This window comes from Nymphalis io, chromosome 21 (assembly GCF_905147045.1).
Source record: "Nymphalis io chromosome 21, ilAglIoxx1.1, whole genome shotgun sequence".
Classification (NCBI taxonomy): Eukaryota; Metazoa; Arthropoda; class Insecta; order Lepidoptera; family Nymphalidae; genus Nymphalis; species Nymphalis io.
The window spans coordinates 123,273-143,991 of record NC_065908.1 but is presented as its reverse complement, the minus strand read 5'-3'; the positions used below and the strand labels follow the sequence as shown (position 1 = coordinate 143,991).

The window sequence follows — 20,719 nt, the reverse complement described above, 5'->3', positions numbered from 1 at the left end:
AAATCTCATGAAGTAGTTACGGTACTATGATTATAACATGAAAAAATATTTATTTTTTCTCCTTTCCTGTACTGATATATGATCTATATACATCTAAAATTATAATTAAATACACACTTTTAGCTTGTTAAATAATTATTAAATAATATATTAATAATTTCACTTTCTAATTTGTATATTTATTTTATAACTAATAACACTAAATTAACCTCAAAGGAAAGAACTAGTGTCAATAAGTATTAAGTATCTACTCGGTGCTGCAATATAAAAAAAGTATAAACGTAAACAAAACAAAGATGAGTAAGCCATCTAATTGTACGGAAACCTCGTCAATTACTCCGCAATGTCAATACTATGTTGTAAGAAAAAAAAGACTGTGCCGAATGACTGTACGACCAGGCCAACAGTATTGCGGTGAGCATGAGCCGCAACCAAAAACTAATAATGGAAAGGTACATTGTCGTCGACAAAATCGACGAAAACATACCTATTATTATAATCCTGGTGTGGCCCACAGCTGGGCAAAGGCCTTTCTAGTCTTTGTACAAAATTTATTTACAAATTTTTACGATGTAAGACCAATCCCTTTAAAAAAAATTAGAAAACATATGCTTATTTTTTATTACTTTTCAGAACGATTTACGTATACCATGCCCAAATGATCCAAAGCAGTAAGTTTTCATAGTTTCATGAGTAATGATGATAGTTTCCTAATTTTAGTTTCATTTTGTGTATTTGTATTTCTTGTAACATTCCAGTACCTGTTATGCCAGCAAACTTGATAAACACTTGTCTATTTGTAATGCTCGCCAACAGCAACAGCCAGACTATATAGTTTTCAATATCAATGGTTCCACGGACACAGAAGACTGTCCTCGCCTGCCTCTTAGCAAGATACCTCTTGGAACAATATCAAAAGTTATTGACAAAATTAATATTTTATATGACAGTGAGTCTAGTTCTTAATTAATTGAATGACTTTCTTGTTAGAATAAACAAGTTTTAAATGAGTTGTAATTAAGAATATAAAAAAATAATTTAATTTTTAAAAATCAAATTAAACAGTTCTTTCTAAATGAAATCAAATAAATATAGTTTTGTTTTTATGTTATAGGTAGGCAGTTGGGCAAATGGCCACCTGATGTTTAGTGCTCACCACCACCCATAGACATTGGCAATATAAGAAATATTAACCAATACTTTCATCGCCAATGCTCCACCAGTATTGAGCATGAAGATATTAAGACCCCTTGTGCATAAAGTTACACTGGCACTCATCCTTCAAACTGGAATAGAACAATACTAAATTTTGCTGTTTAGCAATAGAATACCTAATGAAAAATTTGTTGTTAGTATATATGTTAATAATTATATGTTTATAATTTTAGGATATCTTAAAGATAAAATTCCAATGTTGTCTGAGAAACCAATTCATACAACAGTTCTAGATGAATTTAATGACCCTGGGAGAACTGAGAGCTCTTTGCGACATCTAAGACAGGCTTCAAGGTTGCTACACATTGTCGAAAATGAGGGATTTGTTAAACCCAATACTTGCTTTATAGAATTAGGGGCCGGGAAAGGTAAACATGTTAATAATATTTGCATTTACAAATTAATATCATTTTATCCTTCTTTAAACAGAGAGCAGAAAATTGGTGAAAAATTGTGTTGTCCTTTATCATTATACGTATATTAGCAAACATATTTTTCAATTGTAATATACAATTTAGTCAGAAATAAAACTAAACCCACTTTTCATTATTTCTTGAATTAAATTTAAATTAATTTACATTTATGTTTATTTTTAAGGTCATTTATCATATTACGCATGGTGGGCCTGGTGTCGGGATACCGATAGTAACGTGTTGTTAATTGATCGCGCAGCGTTACGACATAAACGTGACAACAAGTTGCGTGACAGTCGCTTGAAGATAGATAACTGCAAAATAAATGTGACCGACCAGAACAAACCTGCCGACGAATGGGACGAAAGCTCCGTAAATCACTCGAAAAACGTTCTCCGAATTAGAGCCGATCTCGCCAATCTCGCGTTGGAACGGGTACCGGCCGTGCGGGCAAGCGATGCGGTCGTCGGCTACGCTAAACACCTATGCGGAATCGCCACAGGTACCTGCATCGACTCGGCCCTCGTCGAAATACCTGTAGTAGCTGCTAGTACTATGTTTCCTTGAACAGACTACGCGCTGCGCTGTATCACTGCGAGCGGCGTGCTGGACAAAGTATCCGGCGTGGCGCTGGCCACCTGCTGCCACCACCGCTGCGAGCGCGCCGCCTGCCTCGCCGCGCGCCCGCTGCAGGTCCACCCTACACACAACACACGCACACACCACTGCTGACGGCAAAAACTTCTCGTTTCACCATCTATTCTTATTTCGTTCCGCAGGGCTTGGGTATCGATGCAGGAGACTTCAACGTAATGCTGGGCATCGTATCGTGGGCCACGTGCGGCGATGGACGCAGTCGCGACGCGCGCAGGCGCACGGACACGGACACGCACACGCACACCCGCACGAACACACAGTTGGGAGTAGGTAACGGTGACGGAGAGAACTTGGGCACTAAAAATTTAAATCTGAGCCAGGAGCAACGTGAGTATATCGGCAAAAGGGCTAAGATGTTGCTGGACTGGGGTAGAGTGTTGCACTTGAAGGAACTGGGGTTCGATGCCGAACTCGTGTATTACGTGCCACAGACCGTATCATTAGAGAATGTTTGTATAATTGCCAGGAAACTTAGTATTATTTAAAATACATCATATACATACTTATTATATTGTATAAATAATAAAACAAAGTTAATGCAAATATATTTTTTTATTTATTAATAATAATTATTACAATCTAATAAAAACTGTGTCTTCCATACGAAAACTTGAATAATTACTAAATCAAATGCCAAAAAACTTTACTCCCCTTTCGAAACTTTTATTAAAAAATATGAAAATAGATCAGCTCAGAGATCTTATAACTTGAAGTGAAGTGTAGTGTTAGTGTGTGGGTGAAAACTTAATGAAGCAGAAGAGAGTGATTCTTAAAAAGAAGTGGTAATATGTTGCAATATACAAGTAACTACAATTCGGTTACACGAAATCATGAATACTAAGGTTTGTCATTTACTATAAATTCTAAAACGTCTATGTCTATACACTACTATACTATATATCTTTTCGTATCTTATATATATAATACTTATATATATTTATAAAATACTTATATTACGCTACAACATAGTAAAACAGAATTGAAAACTGCGTCGAGGCTAATTACCAGTAACTGAAGTGATCCCGTGCCTAGAGTTCCGTTTTTTAGACGACATAATGTCTTAATTATCTTTTGATAATGTCGACACGGAGTTAATTAAACAAATATAAACGCGCTTTAATTAATGTAAGTTTTTATTGTTTGAACATATTTTTATAAAATTTTATATTTTAATTCGCTACAATTGTCGATACAAGGTCGTATATATACAGATGAATTTATTGTCTGTATTTATATAAATTGTCGTAGGACTAATATGGAAGTGTATTTAAGCCTAAATTAAATATATCTAATAATAACAATTATCCATCGTAGACCTACAGGTTATAAAATGACAGAATACAATGTTAAATGCGACTTAGTGAAACGGGCAATTGTGCGCCACTAATAAGAATACCAATAAAGAAAAGGAATGCAAGCAGTCACAGGCGAATTTCGTTACGAAATTTACTATTACTGACCTCATCGTACATTCAAATATATCATATTCTGGCGACGCACATCCGCGAGACTACTGCGGTCAACGTTCACGTACACACATGCTGCCTACCGGACCGTCAAGTAACATCGCCGCTCGACTTTAGAGATATATGATATATGATTGTTTGTAAAATGCCAAAGGTAAAGAGAATACAAGTCTGTACCAGTGTCTACTTTTCAATAATTAAGTATACTAAACGAAACAAAGCCATCATTTGTATATATTTAAACGAAGTGTAGTAGGTAGTATTAATACGACGGCGTACATTGTGTGGAACTTTGTATATTTTCTGTGCTGAATACAAAGACTGTACAATCGCTACTAGGAGGCTGTCAGTTGTGTTAGACACGTTTATATACATTATGTACAACTCCTGACCTATCCACTAACAAATTTAAATAAACTATTATTTATTGTTCATCTCTCTTATATATTCATATAATAGTTTTATTACCGCTTAAGGCATTATTAACATTTTATCAGATTGTTTGACGTATAAAAGACCGTAATGATTTTAAGATTTGTATAGAAGTCAATATACAAAATTATACCTGCAATTAAGTATAAATGACATAAAATTTTTATATATAGGAGATCGTCAATCACGCTTTGTTAACTAATATGCAGTAAAATTGACCCATCGGATTAATCAAAACGTAAAGAAAGTTTAATTAATTCTTCGTCATCGAAAGTAAAGTAACGAGACGGCGATCTCTCGGTATTTGGAAAATCACATAAATATATCCATTTGTAATATTTGTACGCTGACAACACTCAGTATCCGTAGCGCTCCTGTATGGACGACACGACGCCGTTGGCCAGCGACGACAGCCGCCCCGCCACGCGCGTCACGCCCGCGCGCACCGACTCGCGCACCTGCACACACACACACACACGGTATACACGGCGGTACTGCGGACGCCGGCGCACGCGCGGCGAGCGCTCACCTCGTCCAGGTCGGGCGCGGACACGGCGAAGGGCGCGCGCGCGGCCTGCGCGTCGCCGAACAGCTCCGCCGACGAGATGCTGCTGCTGCCCTCGAAGCGGGACAGATTGCCGTCCCGGGAGCCGCCCCAGCGCTGATCCTGGAGTCGGCCCGAGGGTTCACGTGATTTTCAGATTTTACAAATAAAAATATGTTTTATGAGATTCAAATTCATATTCATAAAACAATTTGCCTGCTCTCCAAAGAACTGCGCCGAACTGATTGACTTGGCGGATCCGAACTTCTTGACCGCCGAGTCGTCTTCGGGCTCCTGTTTCCGCGAAGGCCGACTGCGGGCGGGTGCCGAGGCGGGAGCGGGCGCGGGCTCGTCCGAGAACATGCTACGGACGGCGCGCGTCGGCTCGGGCTCGATGCTCTCCCACGAGTCGTTATCTACCTTCCTGCTGGGAGCCTCGTTCAGCAACGAGTCCAGGCCTCGGTTACTGCTGTATGGTTCATTTCTGATGAGGAATAATTATGTAATGAGTTTCAATTATACATTCGTCGGTCGAGCGGGCGAAGGCGTGCGTCGGAAGCGAACCTTATCATCACGAAGACGTTGTTAAAGTCGTCGAGGTCGTCGGCGTGCGCGGGCGGCGCGGGCGCGTCCTCTTGCGCGATATCCGTCATGTCGCCGGCGGCCGAGTGCGACACGCCGAGCGGGCGCGCGCGGCTGGCGCCGGCGATGCCGAGGCGCTCGCTGCGGTCGCGCGGCTCGCGGTAGGCCAGGCGCAGCGACGCCACCTCCGCCTCCACGCTCGCCAGCGTCGTTGACCGGTCTGCCCCCCGGTCGGACGACGACGCCTACGGCGACCAAGTATATTTATCGAAATTGAACTCTCTGACCTGGTGTATTATATGGTTACTTAATTAATAAAATTTAACTTTTTAGTGCACAATGTTACCTCCATTTTGAGCTTCTCGGCCATGATCGCCTCTCGTTCGATATCGTCGAAGTTGGCGGCCACTTTGGTCGCGCCGAGGCCTCCTTTACGCGCGCCCAGCTGTTGATCGAAGGATTCAAAAAGATTAATACAATTATTACACAACCCAAAAGGATTTGAACTCATCATTATCACAAAAGATACTCACAGCGGGTCGCCGAGCGGCGGCGGCCGACTGCGAGTTGGCGTGCGGCGCGTCGGCGCCCCACAGGCGCGCCGCGGAACTTAGCGCGCCGCTCATACGTGTCAAATCCTAGAATTGAAAAATAAAAGTAAAAATCGTTTCTAAAGTTTTAATAAGAAAGATATTTAAACATTTATCATGTTTAACAAGCTAATAATATTTTATTCGAAAATTCTTCCTATTAAACAAAATAAGCTTATATAAAAAAATATATTGTTATATTGTTAATAGTGATCTTGTCTTTATTTTATGGAACTAAAGATCTTTAAAAAGTTAAAATAATATAATGATTATGCAAACCAAAACAAAAAAACAAGTTAATTTTCATTCAAATCAAATCAAAAGCAATGAAATAGATGAATTAAAACAGTATTAAATTAAAACATGATCAGCTGCCGTAGTCTCAAGTGGCAGTGCAGTTACCTGTGGTGCAATATCATTAGCGTTAGTGTCAGACAGCTCTCCATGCTCTGCAAACCAGTCTACCTCTTTCTCCTTACTGTCCTTTGTCTCCGTGGGTGCTGGATCCAGGTGTAACTAGACATAAAATGATAGGATCAGATTCGAAATTTAATTATAAAAGCAGGTGCTTAAAAAAACATTTGCATACAAAATACAACCTTTCTAAATAATAATTTTAAATTTCTGTTATATTATTACAAAAAGTATAAATTTTCTCAACAATGCATTTTTATGACTTATATTATATTGTTTCCTATTCCTTAGTATACAGTTAACACATTGAAAACACTTTCAGTCATTCTTTTCACACAGAACAGATTCCAGTTGCATTTGGTATGACCATGTTATGGTTATACCAAGTCTTTTAAGAGTAAGCAGAGAATATCAAGGCACTTGTATTCTAGGTACAAGCTTCTGCAAATGCATTGGTTTGTCAGAATATGCTCTGCATTTGAGATGCTACCATGCCATCTATCTACAAAATTTATATGCTTCAAAATAACCCATTCTATATTTTACCTTGCCCTGTTCTCAATCAGGCCTTCCACCTTAATCTTTGCTCTTAATAGTTTGGTGCTAGAGTAAGTAAGTATGACTGTGTTCTTGTAAAATTTGCATTGTAGTAAATTAATGTAATATTTAAATAAACCCAATCACTTAATAAATTGAAATCATATGAATGCATATACTAGTACTACCTTTGTCCCGTAAGTCTTCATAGCTTGCTCAGACAGGGAACTTAGTTTGTCTCGGTACAATTGCGCCACACGAGAGTTATACTTTTGTCTTGCATCCTCTGTTACTAGTCCATGTGAACGGAAGAACTGTGTCTGTAAAGAAAAAATACTTTTATATGTATGTAGCAATTTAACAAATATGTACTTAAGATTCGATTTCAATCAATTTTTATGTTACATATCAAAATGATATTTCATCATACCGCGTTGACATTGCCGCCAAGCTGCATATTCCTCAACTGTTTCCATGTCCAATTAGTGTCAAGCTGTGTGGAGCGAACAAACGTAAGGTGCACACCGAGGCTGCGGTGAACCGCCGAGCAGTCCAAGCAGATGAAGACCCCGTATGTCACTGATGACCACGTAGGATTCTTCGCATTGCAGTCGAAGCATACCTACACGAGAAAAATATTTTTATGCCATCAATAACGTCAACACTTTTACAAATTATTCACTGATAAATACACACTTTATTCGAGGGAATGGAACGCAATCTTTGAAATACCGCTTCAATATCGCTTTTACTGGGTCCAGAGTCAGCCATTTTCGATTTCAAGAATTTTGACTTGTTGTCACGATGTCACCACCTTACACGCTTTGACATTATATATGTCAATTTTGACAATACCTACTTCCTTACCTAAAGTTTAAGATTTTAGTTTTTAGTTTCAGTTTTTATGTTATAAATTATGTTTTTTATTAAGAAGCATAATTATTATATTATTTTTTCTTATGTTTAACATATTACATTGATTACAGGGCATTGCTATTATACATGTAAAAATGAACATATACGTTATTAGCGAGCGTAATTCGAAGACTCAAAAACGTTCCAATTAGATTTATATAGGAAGAGCTTAAGAGAGCTATCAGCCTATCACAAAATTACTTTCTTCAAAATTAGGTATTTACACTGGGCTGTCACCAAGTCTAAGTAATCTTGATACTTTTTCTATTATATAGTATATTTTATATTTTACTTTTTTTTTAATATTATTAATTATGATAAGCTATTCAATAATGGATAAGGAATTCTAAAAATCCACAATTTTTTTTATGAAATTTCAGTATTATTGTATGTTTTTCACTGTGTGATTTGATTATGTTCATTTAGAGTTAGAGTGCATTCAAGTTGCTGCCACTAGCCATCCACCTGTGGCTTGGCTCGTGTACATTATTATAGTATTTTTTTAGAATAATAGCAATCTTAATTTTAAGTTGGCGTCATTGCGGAAATGCGCAATAGTGAATTCGAATGCCCAACGCATCGCAATTTCTAGCATTTTAGATGTTGTAATTAAGTGTTTTTATGTCTTTTCATTACCTGTTGTTTTAATAATTTAGAATTTTTAATTCTTTATGATGTAACGTTAATTTTAGTATATTTTTTTCTTAATAAACTAAACTACTAAATTATTTATTTAGGAGAACATCTATTTCGGATCATTTTTAGTAGTTTTCCCTTTGGATGTGATTTTTTTTTATAATTGATTCATATAAATATCTACAATTTCAGGACTAAATCACTATTTAGAATATAGTATTATATTTTTCCCATTCAATTTGGTGAGCTCTATAGCTCAATTTACGAACTTAAAAAAGTGCATTATGCGTATTTTATGGAAAACTTGCTTCGGACTTTTGACTTTGTATACATAGCTTACCTCAAATTAAGAAAATTGAGGCCGTTATGATTTATACTAATAACTGTTCTCCAATTTTCAACGAGTTAAAAATTTCAAAGGTTGTTAATTCCTCAAATTACGAAGCCTAAAGTTGACCGTTTAATAAAAAAATGACGGTTGAAATGAAAGAGCGCTCTTAATATATCTTCTGTCCATTTGTTTTGGTTAGTCTTTGATAAAAGTGCACTGACTGGTTGATTTGTGTAATAAGCAAGCCACAAATACTAGCTACCTTTCTTTTTCGTACTATCACTTCGTACTTTTGCGTTTGTTTTTTTTTTTAAATTATTGTAACTGATTATTAATAAAAAATTAAGTTCAAACTAAATAATTACTTTTATAATCATCGTTTCGACAGAAAAACTTAAAAATATAAAAAAAAAACAAAAACATATTTCGTGTACTTATTCCATGATAACTTATATACTAAAAATTATAATATTAACAGAAACTATTATATAGTTAATATATTGATTGTCCATAGTTATTAATTTATTATAATAATATAATAATTAAAATGTGTGGTCTATGATATCAAAATAAAATGTAATGGCAAATCTATACTACAACTATGACATTAAATTCTATGTTGTCTATTGCTTGTAACCAATGTAAAGTTCTGAATCTGAAAGGACGCACATTTGTGAACTTAAAATAGTTTTAGTATAGAAAACTAAAGAATTTGTCTTAAAAATAAAACTCAAAATGTGAAAAACTCAAACATATTTAACGTGTTACTATTATGGACAATAACAGCTTGGTTAGATTCGAAAATATTTAATAGAAATCGTTTCGGAGTAGCCTCATCTCGCAATAAGTACTCAATTAGTTATGTTGACGTACGCCAGCGTCGAGATTTAGTTGTAAGTGAAAGTTCTGGATTAACTTTTTCTTCGTGAAAATGAGACTTTAACAAGCTATGTGATATTAAGTGTATGATATATTATATTAAAAATGGAGAACGCAAGTTTTTCTGCGGGAGCCGAATGTGGAGAAGAAATCGAACGGGCCCTAATGGACCTGGGCCCTTTTCTTGGCGTGACTATCAAGGAGGAGACACCTGACGAACTCACCGAAGGCACGGCGACCCGTGCTAATGTATGAGCTCAATTTTTATTATAAACATAAAGCTTATCAATTTTATAACTCCTTCATTGTATTATTATTTATACTATTTGTATACGAATAGTAATACAGTTGTATCCATCACATTACTTAATAAATAACATCCACATCATAATCATTATAATACTTCAATATTTAATAAATAATTGTCAAATAATTGTGCCAAGACAACCCAGCAATTAAAACGTGAATATGAACTGAAGGTTGTGTGTTGAAACATAAGTTTAGTATGATGACAACTAAATAAATAAATTCAATCTTGCCTAGGCAAGTTCCACTGAGTTTTTGTGTTCTTAATTTGTTTTTATAATTCATCTCCTGCTTGGCAGTGAAGGAAAACACTGTGAGGAAACCTGCATTTGTGAGGTGCTATCTTAGTTTAATATGCCTCTGTGTATCTATAAAATCACATGGAATAAACTTTAAACATTATCTTCAAAAGGGGACATTTTTAGACTGTTATTTGACATGTTTTTTAATGACTTGAATAATACTGCTTTACTAAATTTATACTACATCTGCCAATCTCTATGTCTAGCTAACTTTACAGGATATATTATAGTGCACAAGTGTATTTGCAAATACAGAGGCATGTTTGTGCCCTCATTCCAACATGATTGGAGAGACATCAAAAGCATGACCAACAGGATTATTATTTGTTTTCCGATGCATGGCAATGTATACACATCCATACCTCCCTAGCTCTGGGCTGCTACTTCCAATGTCTTAACTGAAAAATACAATATCTGTTAATGGTTTAGTCTATGATTTGCAACCAGGACTTGAAGCCTTTAAACTAATCAATAGCATCTAGACCGACAAAGCTTATGGCTCTCCTTATACATATATGTTGGTAAGATGCTTATTAGTTAAATAATGCTTTTTTTCCTTTTAAATGTCAAATCAATAATAACAGACAGAAAAATCAGTTTTTAGTAAACTCCAACTAAGTTTATTTTTATAATTTGAAGTTGTAAATTATAGTTAAAAGCTTACTTTATACAATAGTAACCTATTAAATATATTTATAAAATTACTAATAAGTAATTACTGCTAATAGTGTAATTAATTGTCAACATTATTTATTGTATTATAATATACTTGAATATAATAATTGTAACAGATATGTCATCATGGCCATAATTAGTATAACTAACAGCTAAACTGATTTTGATAAAAGGAGAGGGTTGGTAAGCATTTTTCGCCCATCAAATACTCAAAATTTAAAATTACGATTGCCAACTATTTTTAAATGAATTTTTAAAGTTGATGATACAATAGTTTTTTTATTCAGTAAGTTTTACATGAGAAATAATATAGTAAGTCAAAGCTATTATTGGCTAAAAAAGGCAAAACTCTCTGCAGTTTTGGCCTTTTTTTGTACATTTTTGTGGTTTATTCTTTCTAAATAATTAAGTTATTATTTCTTAAAGAAGCCCTCCATGAACCATATTAACTTTAATTCACGTCTATACTACTCTTTATAAACTTCTATGTAAGTGCTTATTTTGGTTCACTGTGCGCATCTATCCTAAACGGAAATGTATATGTTGCGCGTAAGTATCAGTTGCGCGTTCGTTTAAGTGTTTTGCCGCACTCAAAAGTAGAAAGCGCTCAAAGAGCGTAGTGTAGATTAATATTTATTTCGGAAGTCATTGCGATAGTTTTTGGAAATCTTTATAATTAATAACATGGCGAAAAAGATAAGATAAAGATAGTTATTTTAGCATCTGTTGAAATAGAAACATTTTATCGATATTTAGAAGTTCAAAAAACTGTTACACAGAAGAATTTTGTCGCCTCGTCTTCCATAATGATAAGAATTGTTGCTTCAACTAGTACTGGCGACAGCACTACGAAAAACCTTAATATTAATATACCTAATATCTCAACATAGCAATGATTTCCGATTGTTGATTATTTCCTATACTTGGAACATTCAATTCATAGTGATAATAACATTCTTTTATCTTAATATTTTAAAATAGTAATTAATTTTTTTTTATTTATTCTTTCAATTACCAACTTATTACTTAAAACAATTATTTTTTTTATTTGTTATGATGTCTGCTACCAAATTAAATTAATATTACAATAAGTAGCCGACGGGCGAAAAAATGTCCTTTATAAACCCTGCTGCTTTGGTATGGGAAACCTTTAATACTTAGAACCTAACCTATTTATATTATTTAATATAAAAACCAAACTATTGGTGAATGGATACAGAGGTGTATATGTGAAAAAGAATGTGTGGCTTAAAGAAGGTCTTAATTAGACAGTATAAGCAAACTATTTATTACTTACACCAGTTTAGCATAGCTAATATAATAATGTCCTCCAGACCGATTTCGGCCACAGCGGCCAATCTCAAAAGAGAATAGCCAACTGCGCAGGAGATATTCTAGTGCACAAGTGTGTGCGCAAACACAGGTGCACTCTCTCTTCCCTCACTCACATAATCTGATGGGACGGCACTCCGACACGACTGGAAAGAGTTCAGGCTCAGGACCAACGGCTTTACGTGCTTTCCGAGGCACGGGAGTGTACACACTTCCAATTTCCCGACTCCGGAATGCTACTGCGAATTTTCTGACAGAAAAACCCAATAACTTTTTATTCGCCTGGGAATTTAACCCAGGACCTCCGGGTCTGCGGCCTTTCATCAAGCCACTAGACCAACGAGGCTGACAAATAATATTATAATACAGCGGAAAAGACAGATATTATTGTGACATTATGAGTGAATGACCAATTCTTTATATTTAATTCATTATATTTAATATCTTTATAACTTTAGCTTGAAGTAAAACAAATTGTTATTTTGTTTTGTTTGAAATTTATTGGAATGGGCATAATTAGACACAAAGTCAGTTCACATTGGTCAGCTCCAGATGAGCGGCACGAGCGCGCCTACGGAGGGGGCTCCGGAGAGCGCGGAGGGCGCGGCTGGCGGCAAGGCGGAGGGCGAGGGCGCAGACTCGCTGGCGTCGCCCACCGCACGCACTTCCTTCCTCGCCATGCGCTGCGTGTTCTGCCAGCTGCCGCTGTCTCAGGCGGAGGGCACGCCCAAGCTCATGGAATGTCTCCACTCTGCCTGCGAGCCTTGCATCAAGGCCAAAATAGACGAGAAACTCGCCGGTAGCAGGGACTTTCTAGGTATCGCTAGAATTGCATCAATCTTCTCACAGGGAATTTTGTCATTGAAGTGCATTTAAATTCTGACCGCAGATATTCACTTTCAGGTGCCGGCCGCGTCACGATACTCTGTTCAGCCTGTCGCCTACACTGCCAGCCGAGCAACATGATCGACCAGAGATTCGTTATTGAGAAAACTGCTCTGGAACAGACCGGCACCAACGGTAAACAAAAATTGCGTACCTAATGCTGTTCGCTGTCATCCCCACCAATAAATTACTGTCGTTATGCACATCTGTTTTCATAATGGACAGGCTCCATGAGCGGAGAGCAGCAATGCAACAGCTGCGAAGACACGGAGCCCGCGACCAGTTATTGTGTGGACTGCGGAGAATTCATTTGCGATAATTGCGTGCATGCGCATCAAAGGTTAGCTTCAAAATATTTTCATATTCTGTCGTTCAAGTAAATTGGCCGAGATATACCTATAGAATTTCCGTATTTACAGGATTCCTCGATGTTTTTTATTTTATTAGCCTCTTGGTATTTAGCCTCATAGTATGTACGTATTAGCCCCTTAGTAATATAATAATATCGTGTGTCTGACCTCGCTCCTACAACTATATACTTGCCGAGTAAAACTGATTTTAACGAATCTGGAATGGGCCGCGTACAGCCCTGGATATATGCCTAGGCCTACAATTCACCGCTAGGCTCTGTCAGCCGATGGGCCTCACCCACCCAAAAATAATATAATTTGACCCTAACCGCTTCGAAAGAGCGGTTAGGCTCAAATCTCCAAGTTCTTAGGGACCTTGTATATCTAAGTCCGGGCCTGGCAGGGTGTGTGAAATCGTTCGTACAATTACATCGCAATATCCAAAAAAACGTATATAATAAAACAGACCGCTGTGTGAATTACCTCAGGCTACATAATATTATAGTCGAAGTTGTGTAGTGTTCTCTAGATTATTGAACAATAAGTAAAAACACTGATTTAAAATAAAAATATGAAAGTATTTATACTAAGTAAATACTATTCTTTTTTTAACCGATCGATTTGCGTCACGTTTCAGACTGAAAATCACGAAGGACCACACGATCAAGTCCAAGGAGGAAGCCGTGTCGGAGCTGCAGGCGGCGCAGGGGGGGCGCGCCGCGCACGACATGTACTGCCGCGACCATCCGCAGGTCGGCCCCAGTCGGACTTGGCACATGCTTAATTTGATTACAAGTCATCTACACCGCGATAACACCCTCATCTATGTATACGGCCAAAAATCCTGCAGTGGACCAATAGTACTTGACGGAGTAGTGTCAATTGAGTAGTTAATTAATGAAATGAGTGTTTCAGGAGCGACTCGCCCTGTTCTGCGAGACGTGCGACCGTCTCACATGCCGCGACTGTCAGTTGCAGCACCACCGCGACCACAAGTACCAGTTCAGCACCGAGATGGCGGCTCAGGTACCGTAGAGGGCCAGTGCCGAGATCGCCTAGTGGGCGTTGGTTCAGCTTATAAACGTGTCGGGTTGCGCAGGCACGCGGCGGCATCGCGGCGCTGCTATCGGAAGTGAGCTACAAGCGTGTGCTGCTCGGCTCCGCCATGAAGGTCATCCGCGACCGGCAGGCGCTCATCGCTGACAAGAAGAAGGCGCTCGTGCACGAGATCACGCAGACCGTCGTCAAGTCGGTACCACAGCTACACTACCACTACACCACCGCTACACCCCCACTAGATTTCGATTAGTTTCGGGCAGGATGTAACACGCCTGTCCTCACCGCAGGCTAACCAACGCCATCAACACGCGTGGCAAGCAGCTGGTGTTGCGACTCAACGAGGTGTGCGACGCCAAGCAGCGCACGCTCAGCGAGAAGAAGGACGCGCTCGAGCAGCTGGCCGCCATCACCGACCACTGCGTGGACTTCGTCAACACGGCACTGGAGCAGGTGCGAGCGTCCGTGCGAGCGAGTCCGTGTGCGTGCGTGCGCAGTGCCGACGGGCCCGACGGCTAACGTGCGCGTGTTGCAGGGCAGCGACACGGCGGTGCTGCACAGCAAGCGCGCCGTGTGCGCACACCTGCAGCGCATCAAGAGCCGACGCGCAGACATCCCCAACCCCGAGATCCCCGTGCGCATCTCGCTCGCACTCGACAAACTGCCCGATCTCGTGCGAGGTGAGACAGATTCACTTTTTCTTGGTGTTGGGGCTTTGTGAAAACTTGTATGAGTAGTACCACCCAAACATCAGATATTATACCGCTAAACAGCATACTTCGTATTGTTGTGTTCCGGGAAGGGTGAGTGAGCCAGTGTAACTTCAGGCACAAGAGACAACATCTTAGTTCCCAAGGTTAGTGGCGCGTTGACGATGTCTAATATTACTGACAATACCAATGTCTATGGGTGGTGATGACCACTTATCATCAGGTGGCCCATTTGCTCGTCTGCCTGCCTATTTTATAAAATAAAACTAGTACAGTATACGATAGAAAACATTTAAGTCACAAAAACAATATGGTGAGGTTATAGGTAAGACCTACAATCAAAATGCATTAAGTCACAAGTACATTTAATTATTATACATTCAGTTCAAATACTTTAAAGACCAAGATAATGTTCAAATAATATTGAAAATACAAATGGAATAGATTAACAGCAATTTTAAAATAAGAAACTGTATAATATGTAATACTCATGAGAAACATGAGATAACGTCATTGGATAAGTTATTTACTTTTTTCTTTATTTACTTATTATTATATTATGTACGCGGACTGGCAAGTAGGCAGCCAGATGGTAAGCATCCACCACCGCTTATAGACATTAGCGCTGCAAGAAATAGTAACCGTTTCCTTATAAGGCCTATGTGCCACCCACCTCGGTTGGCAAGTTTGAACCCTAAGGAAGGCCATAGGATACCGTCTAACAAATGAAAGAACCCCCCTTTACAGGCGGGTGAAAACTAGTCCGCAATGCAATTTCCAAAAAATATTAACGAATGTACTTCTACTTATGTACGGATTATCTCGTTTCAGTGCTGTCGAACATCGGCGCGATCGTGGTGGATGGTAAAGTGGACGGCGGAGGTAGCGGCGGCTCTGGTGTCTCTGGCGGCGGTGGTGGCGCAGGTGGCGGAGGTGGTGGCGCGGGTGGCGGAGGTGGTGGCGCGGCCGGAAGCCCGGGCCCGGCGGGCGTATTCCACGCGGGCGGTGCTCCGCCGCACTCGGCCGTGGTGGCGCTGCAGCAAGTCGCCATGCACCAGGTCGCTACAAACTTAGATACTATATGCGTCGATCAATTACTAAAAATTTAAAAAAATCTCGTGTGCTCTGCAACTTTAGTTGGATAGATTCAATGTTGCGTTAGAATAGTTTTGTTTGCAACTAGCTCAATCGTATATTATCTTTTCATGTCTAGACTTTGGCGAGATATAAGGTAGGTTCTGACGTGTTAGAGGTGGTTGGCTTGTGAGAACGTTTTTAGAGGTTTCTTAGCAGTTATTTATTACATTCATATGTCTCCGCAGTCGTACGTGCAAGCGGTGACGGGCGCTACGGGCCCGGGTGTGGTTGTGGGCGTGGGTGGCGCCTCTAGCGCGATGATGGGCGGAGTGGGCGTGGGCGTACCCGGCATGGCGGGCGTGGGCGGATACATGGCAATGCAGCGGTCGCGTGCGCACACGCCGCTGCGACATCCACACGTGACGTCCACTACGCATCCTCATCATTTGCACGGTACACTGATAATTACTGCACTTTTTATATTTTTGCCCTTGTGAATCTTTATTGTACACCTCAAACGCGAGGCGGAGTGTTAATGTTCACTCGGAAAAATAAAACGCAATCCACAGCTGTATTTATTTATATCAAATTTATATTGCACTTACACGATACAAACGTACAGTTATTGCAAGAAGACATTATATTTGTACTACAGGGCTTTAGGTAAATATTAAATTATATCATGTATATTAAACAATACGATATTTCTACACAGGCATGAACGAGATGAATCTTCGTGGGCTGCTGAACTCTTCAGGCGCGCGCGGTCGCCCCCCCGCGCCTCCACAGCACGCACAACACGCACAGCACGCGCAGCACGTACAGCACGCACAGCACGCATACCACCAAAGTTAGCTTCTATCATTTTAAACCCTTAAGTTTTTTTATATTCAGTTTCTTATTATTAAATGCAAGTCCAAGACATGGGGCATTGTCCTCTCATCGCTCCGACCTCAGTCGTATATAATAATACCACAACCGCTACAGTTGCGCCTGTTCTCCCCAGTGATGGGCGCCTACGGCAACGGCGCGTACGGAGCGAGCGCGGGCGGCGGCGCGGCGAGCGGGCGGCGCAGCGGCGGGCCGCGCACGCCGTCCCCCGCGCCGCTCGCGCACCCGCCCTCCGCCAAGTGGCACATCCCGCAGCACGCGCTGCCCAACGGTGAGCACCGACAGCCGCGGGCCCCGCGCACGTGTGACGTAGACGTGACCCGACGTGTGTCGCAGGCGCGCTGGAGGCGGGCGCGGGCGCGAGCGCGGCGGCGGGCGGCTCGCTGGGCGGCGCCGACTACAAGATCACGCTGGGCCGCGCGCGCACCTCCTCCGCCGTCACCTCCACGAACCCCAAGACGCCGAGCCCCAGTCTCAACGTACGTCTTGCGACTATTACGCGACTCGATATTTGTAAATGCATTTCGACTTATTAATTTAAATGGATCGCGCGTCGCCAGGGCGTCAGTGCGGGGTGTGCGTCGGAGCTGGATAAAGTGTGTGCGGAGTCGGTGCAGGATCTCATGGCCACCATCGCGAAGCTCGACTCCAACGGTGTGCAGGTATGTAGTCTTGGCGGCTTCACATCGAGGTGCGTGGGCCACCATAGACGACACCGACGCCCCCTTGCCGGCAGGTGGTGGCGGAGCAGAGCGGCGGGGACGCGTCTCCGGCCGCCGTGCACTCGTCCACGGACGCGCCGGGCCGTGCCGCCGGCGACCCCAACGAGGACTGGTGCGCCGTTTGCATGGACGGCGGGGAGCTCATGTGCTGCGACAAGTGCCCCAAGGTCTTCCATCAGTACTGCCACATACCCACCATCGAGAAGTTGCCCGAGTGAGTGACGATCGCGAGATATACTGACCTTCGATCGTTGGCGAAACTTTTTTATAATTTTGTAACGAGACGTGACATATAGACGTCGTGCCTCGCAGGGAGACTGAATCATGGCAGTGCCTCCTATGCGTGAACTTCGCGGAGTACGCGGAGGGCGAGGCGGGCGTGGAGAGCGAGGCGGGCGAGCTGACGGGGCGCGTGCGTCGCATCGCAGAGCGCATCACGCTGGAGCTGTACTGCCAGTACGAGCAATCGCTGCCTTTCCGAGAGCCCGTGCCGCCGCATAACCGCCACTACCACTCTAAGGTAGCGTCCAAGGCCACATCGCTTCGTCTCCCGCCTTATCGTTGGCAAACTAAACTTTCATTGTTCCGCTTTAGATCCAGCGCCCCATGTGTCTGGACATGATTCGTTTGAAGCTTCAGCCGAGTTCGGAGGGACGCTACACTCACATATCGCAATTCGTCGCCGACGTACGGCTACTTTTCCGCAACGCCTACAGATATAATCCGGTACGCTCAGGACTTAGTACTTTCGTACCCTTAATAGTTATTTTTCGTTGCATATTATATTGTTAACAATTGATTTTATTATGCAGCCGGACTCTCAAATTAATAAGGACGCCAAAAAGCTAGAGGATTTCTTCGATGCGCAGCTGGTGAAGTGGCTGCCCGACTACACGTACTGGAGCGGGGAGGGCTCGCCGCCCGCCAAGCGCGCGCGCTGCGACTGACCGCCCGAGGCTCCGACGTTGAGAACATTATCGAATTACTCCGTAACATGAAATACTTGAGTGATATTCGCTTGGAACTTAATAGTCCAGTAGACTAAAATCGTCAAACATATTATATAGTTATAGTTTTATTTAAAACTGAGGTGTGTCTGTTATCGATGTTTACACGGCCAGTTATATGAAATAAAGTGCCACGTGTGAATATTTCAAAGTGGTTAATTATTATTATACTGTATATGATGTGGAAATGGAATGTTAGTTGTGATACTGGACAGAAGTTGAGATAAGATGTTCTTAAGTATTCGACACTTAGTTAATCTAAATATTTTCTATACATTTCTTATATGTAATGTAGAAGTTCCTCTGAAGTCGTAGGAAAAAGATTATATGTTATTAGTATTTAAAGGACCTTTCTATTTCATACGTCAATGGTTTCATTTTATTATTTTGGAGATATACAATACTATCTCATCGTATTTCGTACAGTGACACCACACTTTCTACAGATACAACTATAAGGGTAAGCTAATACACAATACTGCCTCTGAACTACCCATTGAATTTGGACGTTTCATTGCAGAAACAGTTTTCTGTTTTAAGCATAACTTGTTAAACTTATATACATATGTTGTTATTTAACTGTGATAAAAACTAAAACCATGAGAGTTTGTCATTTTACATGCAAGAAGTTTACTTCAGCCTCATGTCGTAATAATGATACACTTGTACAATTTAATCGTGCATCACATCAAATTTCGAATTGAATACATATTGTACACATGTATATCTGTGAGGGAGTCAATGCTTACTGTCAAGAGGTAACAATCTGCAATGTTACAAGTACTCTAGAAATGTCAGGCCAACAGACGCTGGCTGGATGTGCACAGGTTGATGTATAATATAAGATTACTTGTAACATGTGATATAGCATTGTACATTGTTATAATATAAAATGCACAAATCGCATTATAATTAAGTTTTATTTTAGGAACATATGGTATATACATCTTATTAGTTTGCGCTATCTAAGACTGAGTTATCTAATGGAACTATTACATACAATCTTATGACATATATAAATAAAAAGGACTAGATTACTGCCACGAGCCATCACAGCACAATGATCTTAATTTATTGTGCAAATAATTTTGAATGTTCTGGACTAGGATAAGAAGTCTATTGTTTGTATATTTAACTAAATAATTACGTTATATTTATTATTTCGCAATGGATATATTCGGTTAAGATTGTATGGCAGGATAGAGCTGTTTCATTAGATAGAAAAATTACTTAAATGGTCATTTTACTTATACCAATAATTTACTTCTGCTTTTGACTTTCATTATGCTCTCTTGATTTTATTAAAATCTTATATTTTTAACATTAACATACACTTAAAAGTGAGTAAAACTCTGTTAGAATTACATTGTTGATGTTGGCCGGTATGTTGCTTGACTAGGCTGTATGTTGTTTCATATTTTAGATATTCTCAAAATGATTACTATTACCTTAGAAAATAAATATCATTTATCTGATTTGCGTTTTATTTCTTGTAAAATTATATTTAACAAATATATTAAATACGTACATATATTTAATTAACTTTCTTAATTAATTTATATCGAATGTTACGCCTAATAATCCTACACTACACTCAAGTATCATATAATTCGTCTCTTCAATTACAAACAAGGCGGTGAAACCGAGTAAACTTTTGACTTATTTATGGTGGAGTGTTATCGGCAATAATTAATTGGCAACAACTTTTTGCAACGTCAACTTAATGTCACTGTCATGTTGACGTATCGACAACAATATACCGACAAATGTAGAGGTTAGCTATACCGCGCCATAC

General features: G+C 40.0%; 3 protein-coding genes across 5 annotated transcripts; 2 read left to right on the top strand and 1 right to left on the bottom strand.

Annotated features, from left to right (window-relative positions):
* The first annotated feature begins 242 nt into the window (after window positions 1-242).
* LOC126776698 (tRNA:m(4)X modification enzyme TRM13 homolog) lies at window positions 243-2,815 on the top strand. The gene is made up of 7 exons (XM_050499325.1): window positions 243-452; window positions 634-671; window positions 759-949; window positions 1,389-1,583; window positions 1,813-2,130; window positions 2,200-2,321; window positions 2,408-2,815. Exons 1-7 carry the CDS (start codon window positions 297-299, stop codon window positions 2,768-2,770), a joined length of 1,383 nt encoding a protein of 460 aa, XP_050355282.1. The 5' UTR covers window positions 243-296; the 3' UTR covers window positions 2,771-2,815.
* Window positions 2,816-2,818: 3 nt separating this feature from the next.
* Window positions 2,819-7,675, bottom strand: LOC126776697 (ADP-ribosylation factor GTPase-activating protein 3). Of its 2 annotated transcripts, none has more exons than XM_050499323.1 (10): window positions 7,547-7,675; window positions 7,281-7,472; window positions 7,039-7,170; window positions 6,302-6,415; window positions 5,843-5,947; window positions 5,656-5,754; window positions 5,292-5,554; window positions 4,944-5,211; window positions 4,713-4,850; window positions 2,819-4,641 (listed from the first exon to the last, which is right to left on the bottom strand). In XM_050499323.1, exons 1-10 carry the CDS (start codon window positions 7,619-7,621, stop codon window positions 4,540-4,542), a joined length of 1,488 nt encoding a protein of 495 aa, XP_050355280.1. In that variant the 5' UTR covers window positions 7,622-7,675; the 3' UTR covers window positions 2,819-4,539. The 2 variants fall into 2 exon arrangements, with proteins under 2 accessions (XP_050355280.1, XP_050355281.1); XM_050499324.1 differs by having other exon boundaries at window positions 6,365-6,415; window positions 7,547-7,657.
* A 1,704-nt stretch (window positions 7,676-9,379) lies between these two features.
* On the top strand, window positions 9,380-20,399 carry LOC126776691 (E3 ubiquitin-protein ligase TRIM33). Of its 2 annotated transcripts, none has more exons than XM_050499314.1 (19): window positions 9,380-9,860; window positions 12,779-13,043; window positions 13,130-13,246; window positions 13,337-13,451; window positions 14,099-14,213; window positions 14,377-14,487; window positions 14,561-14,709; window positions 14,808-14,970; window positions 15,053-15,197; window positions 16,059-16,285; window positions 16,550-16,757; window positions 17,020-17,154; window positions 17,311-17,466; window positions 17,532-17,674; window positions 17,756-17,857; window positions 17,932-18,131; window positions 18,230-18,437; window positions 18,512-18,643; window positions 18,730-20,399. In XM_050499314.1, the coding sequence occupies exons 1-19, from the start codon at window positions 9,717-9,719 to the stop codon at window positions 18,862-18,864; spliced, it is 2,970 nt and encodes a 989-aa protein (XP_050355271.1). In that variant the 5' UTR covers window positions 9,380-9,716; the 3' UTR covers window positions 18,865-20,399. The 2 variants fall into 2 exon arrangements, with proteins under 2 accessions (XP_050355271.1, XP_050355270.1); XM_050499313.1 differs by having other exon boundaries at window positions 12,773-13,043.
* The last annotated feature ends 320 nt before the right edge of the window (window positions 20,400-20,719 follow it).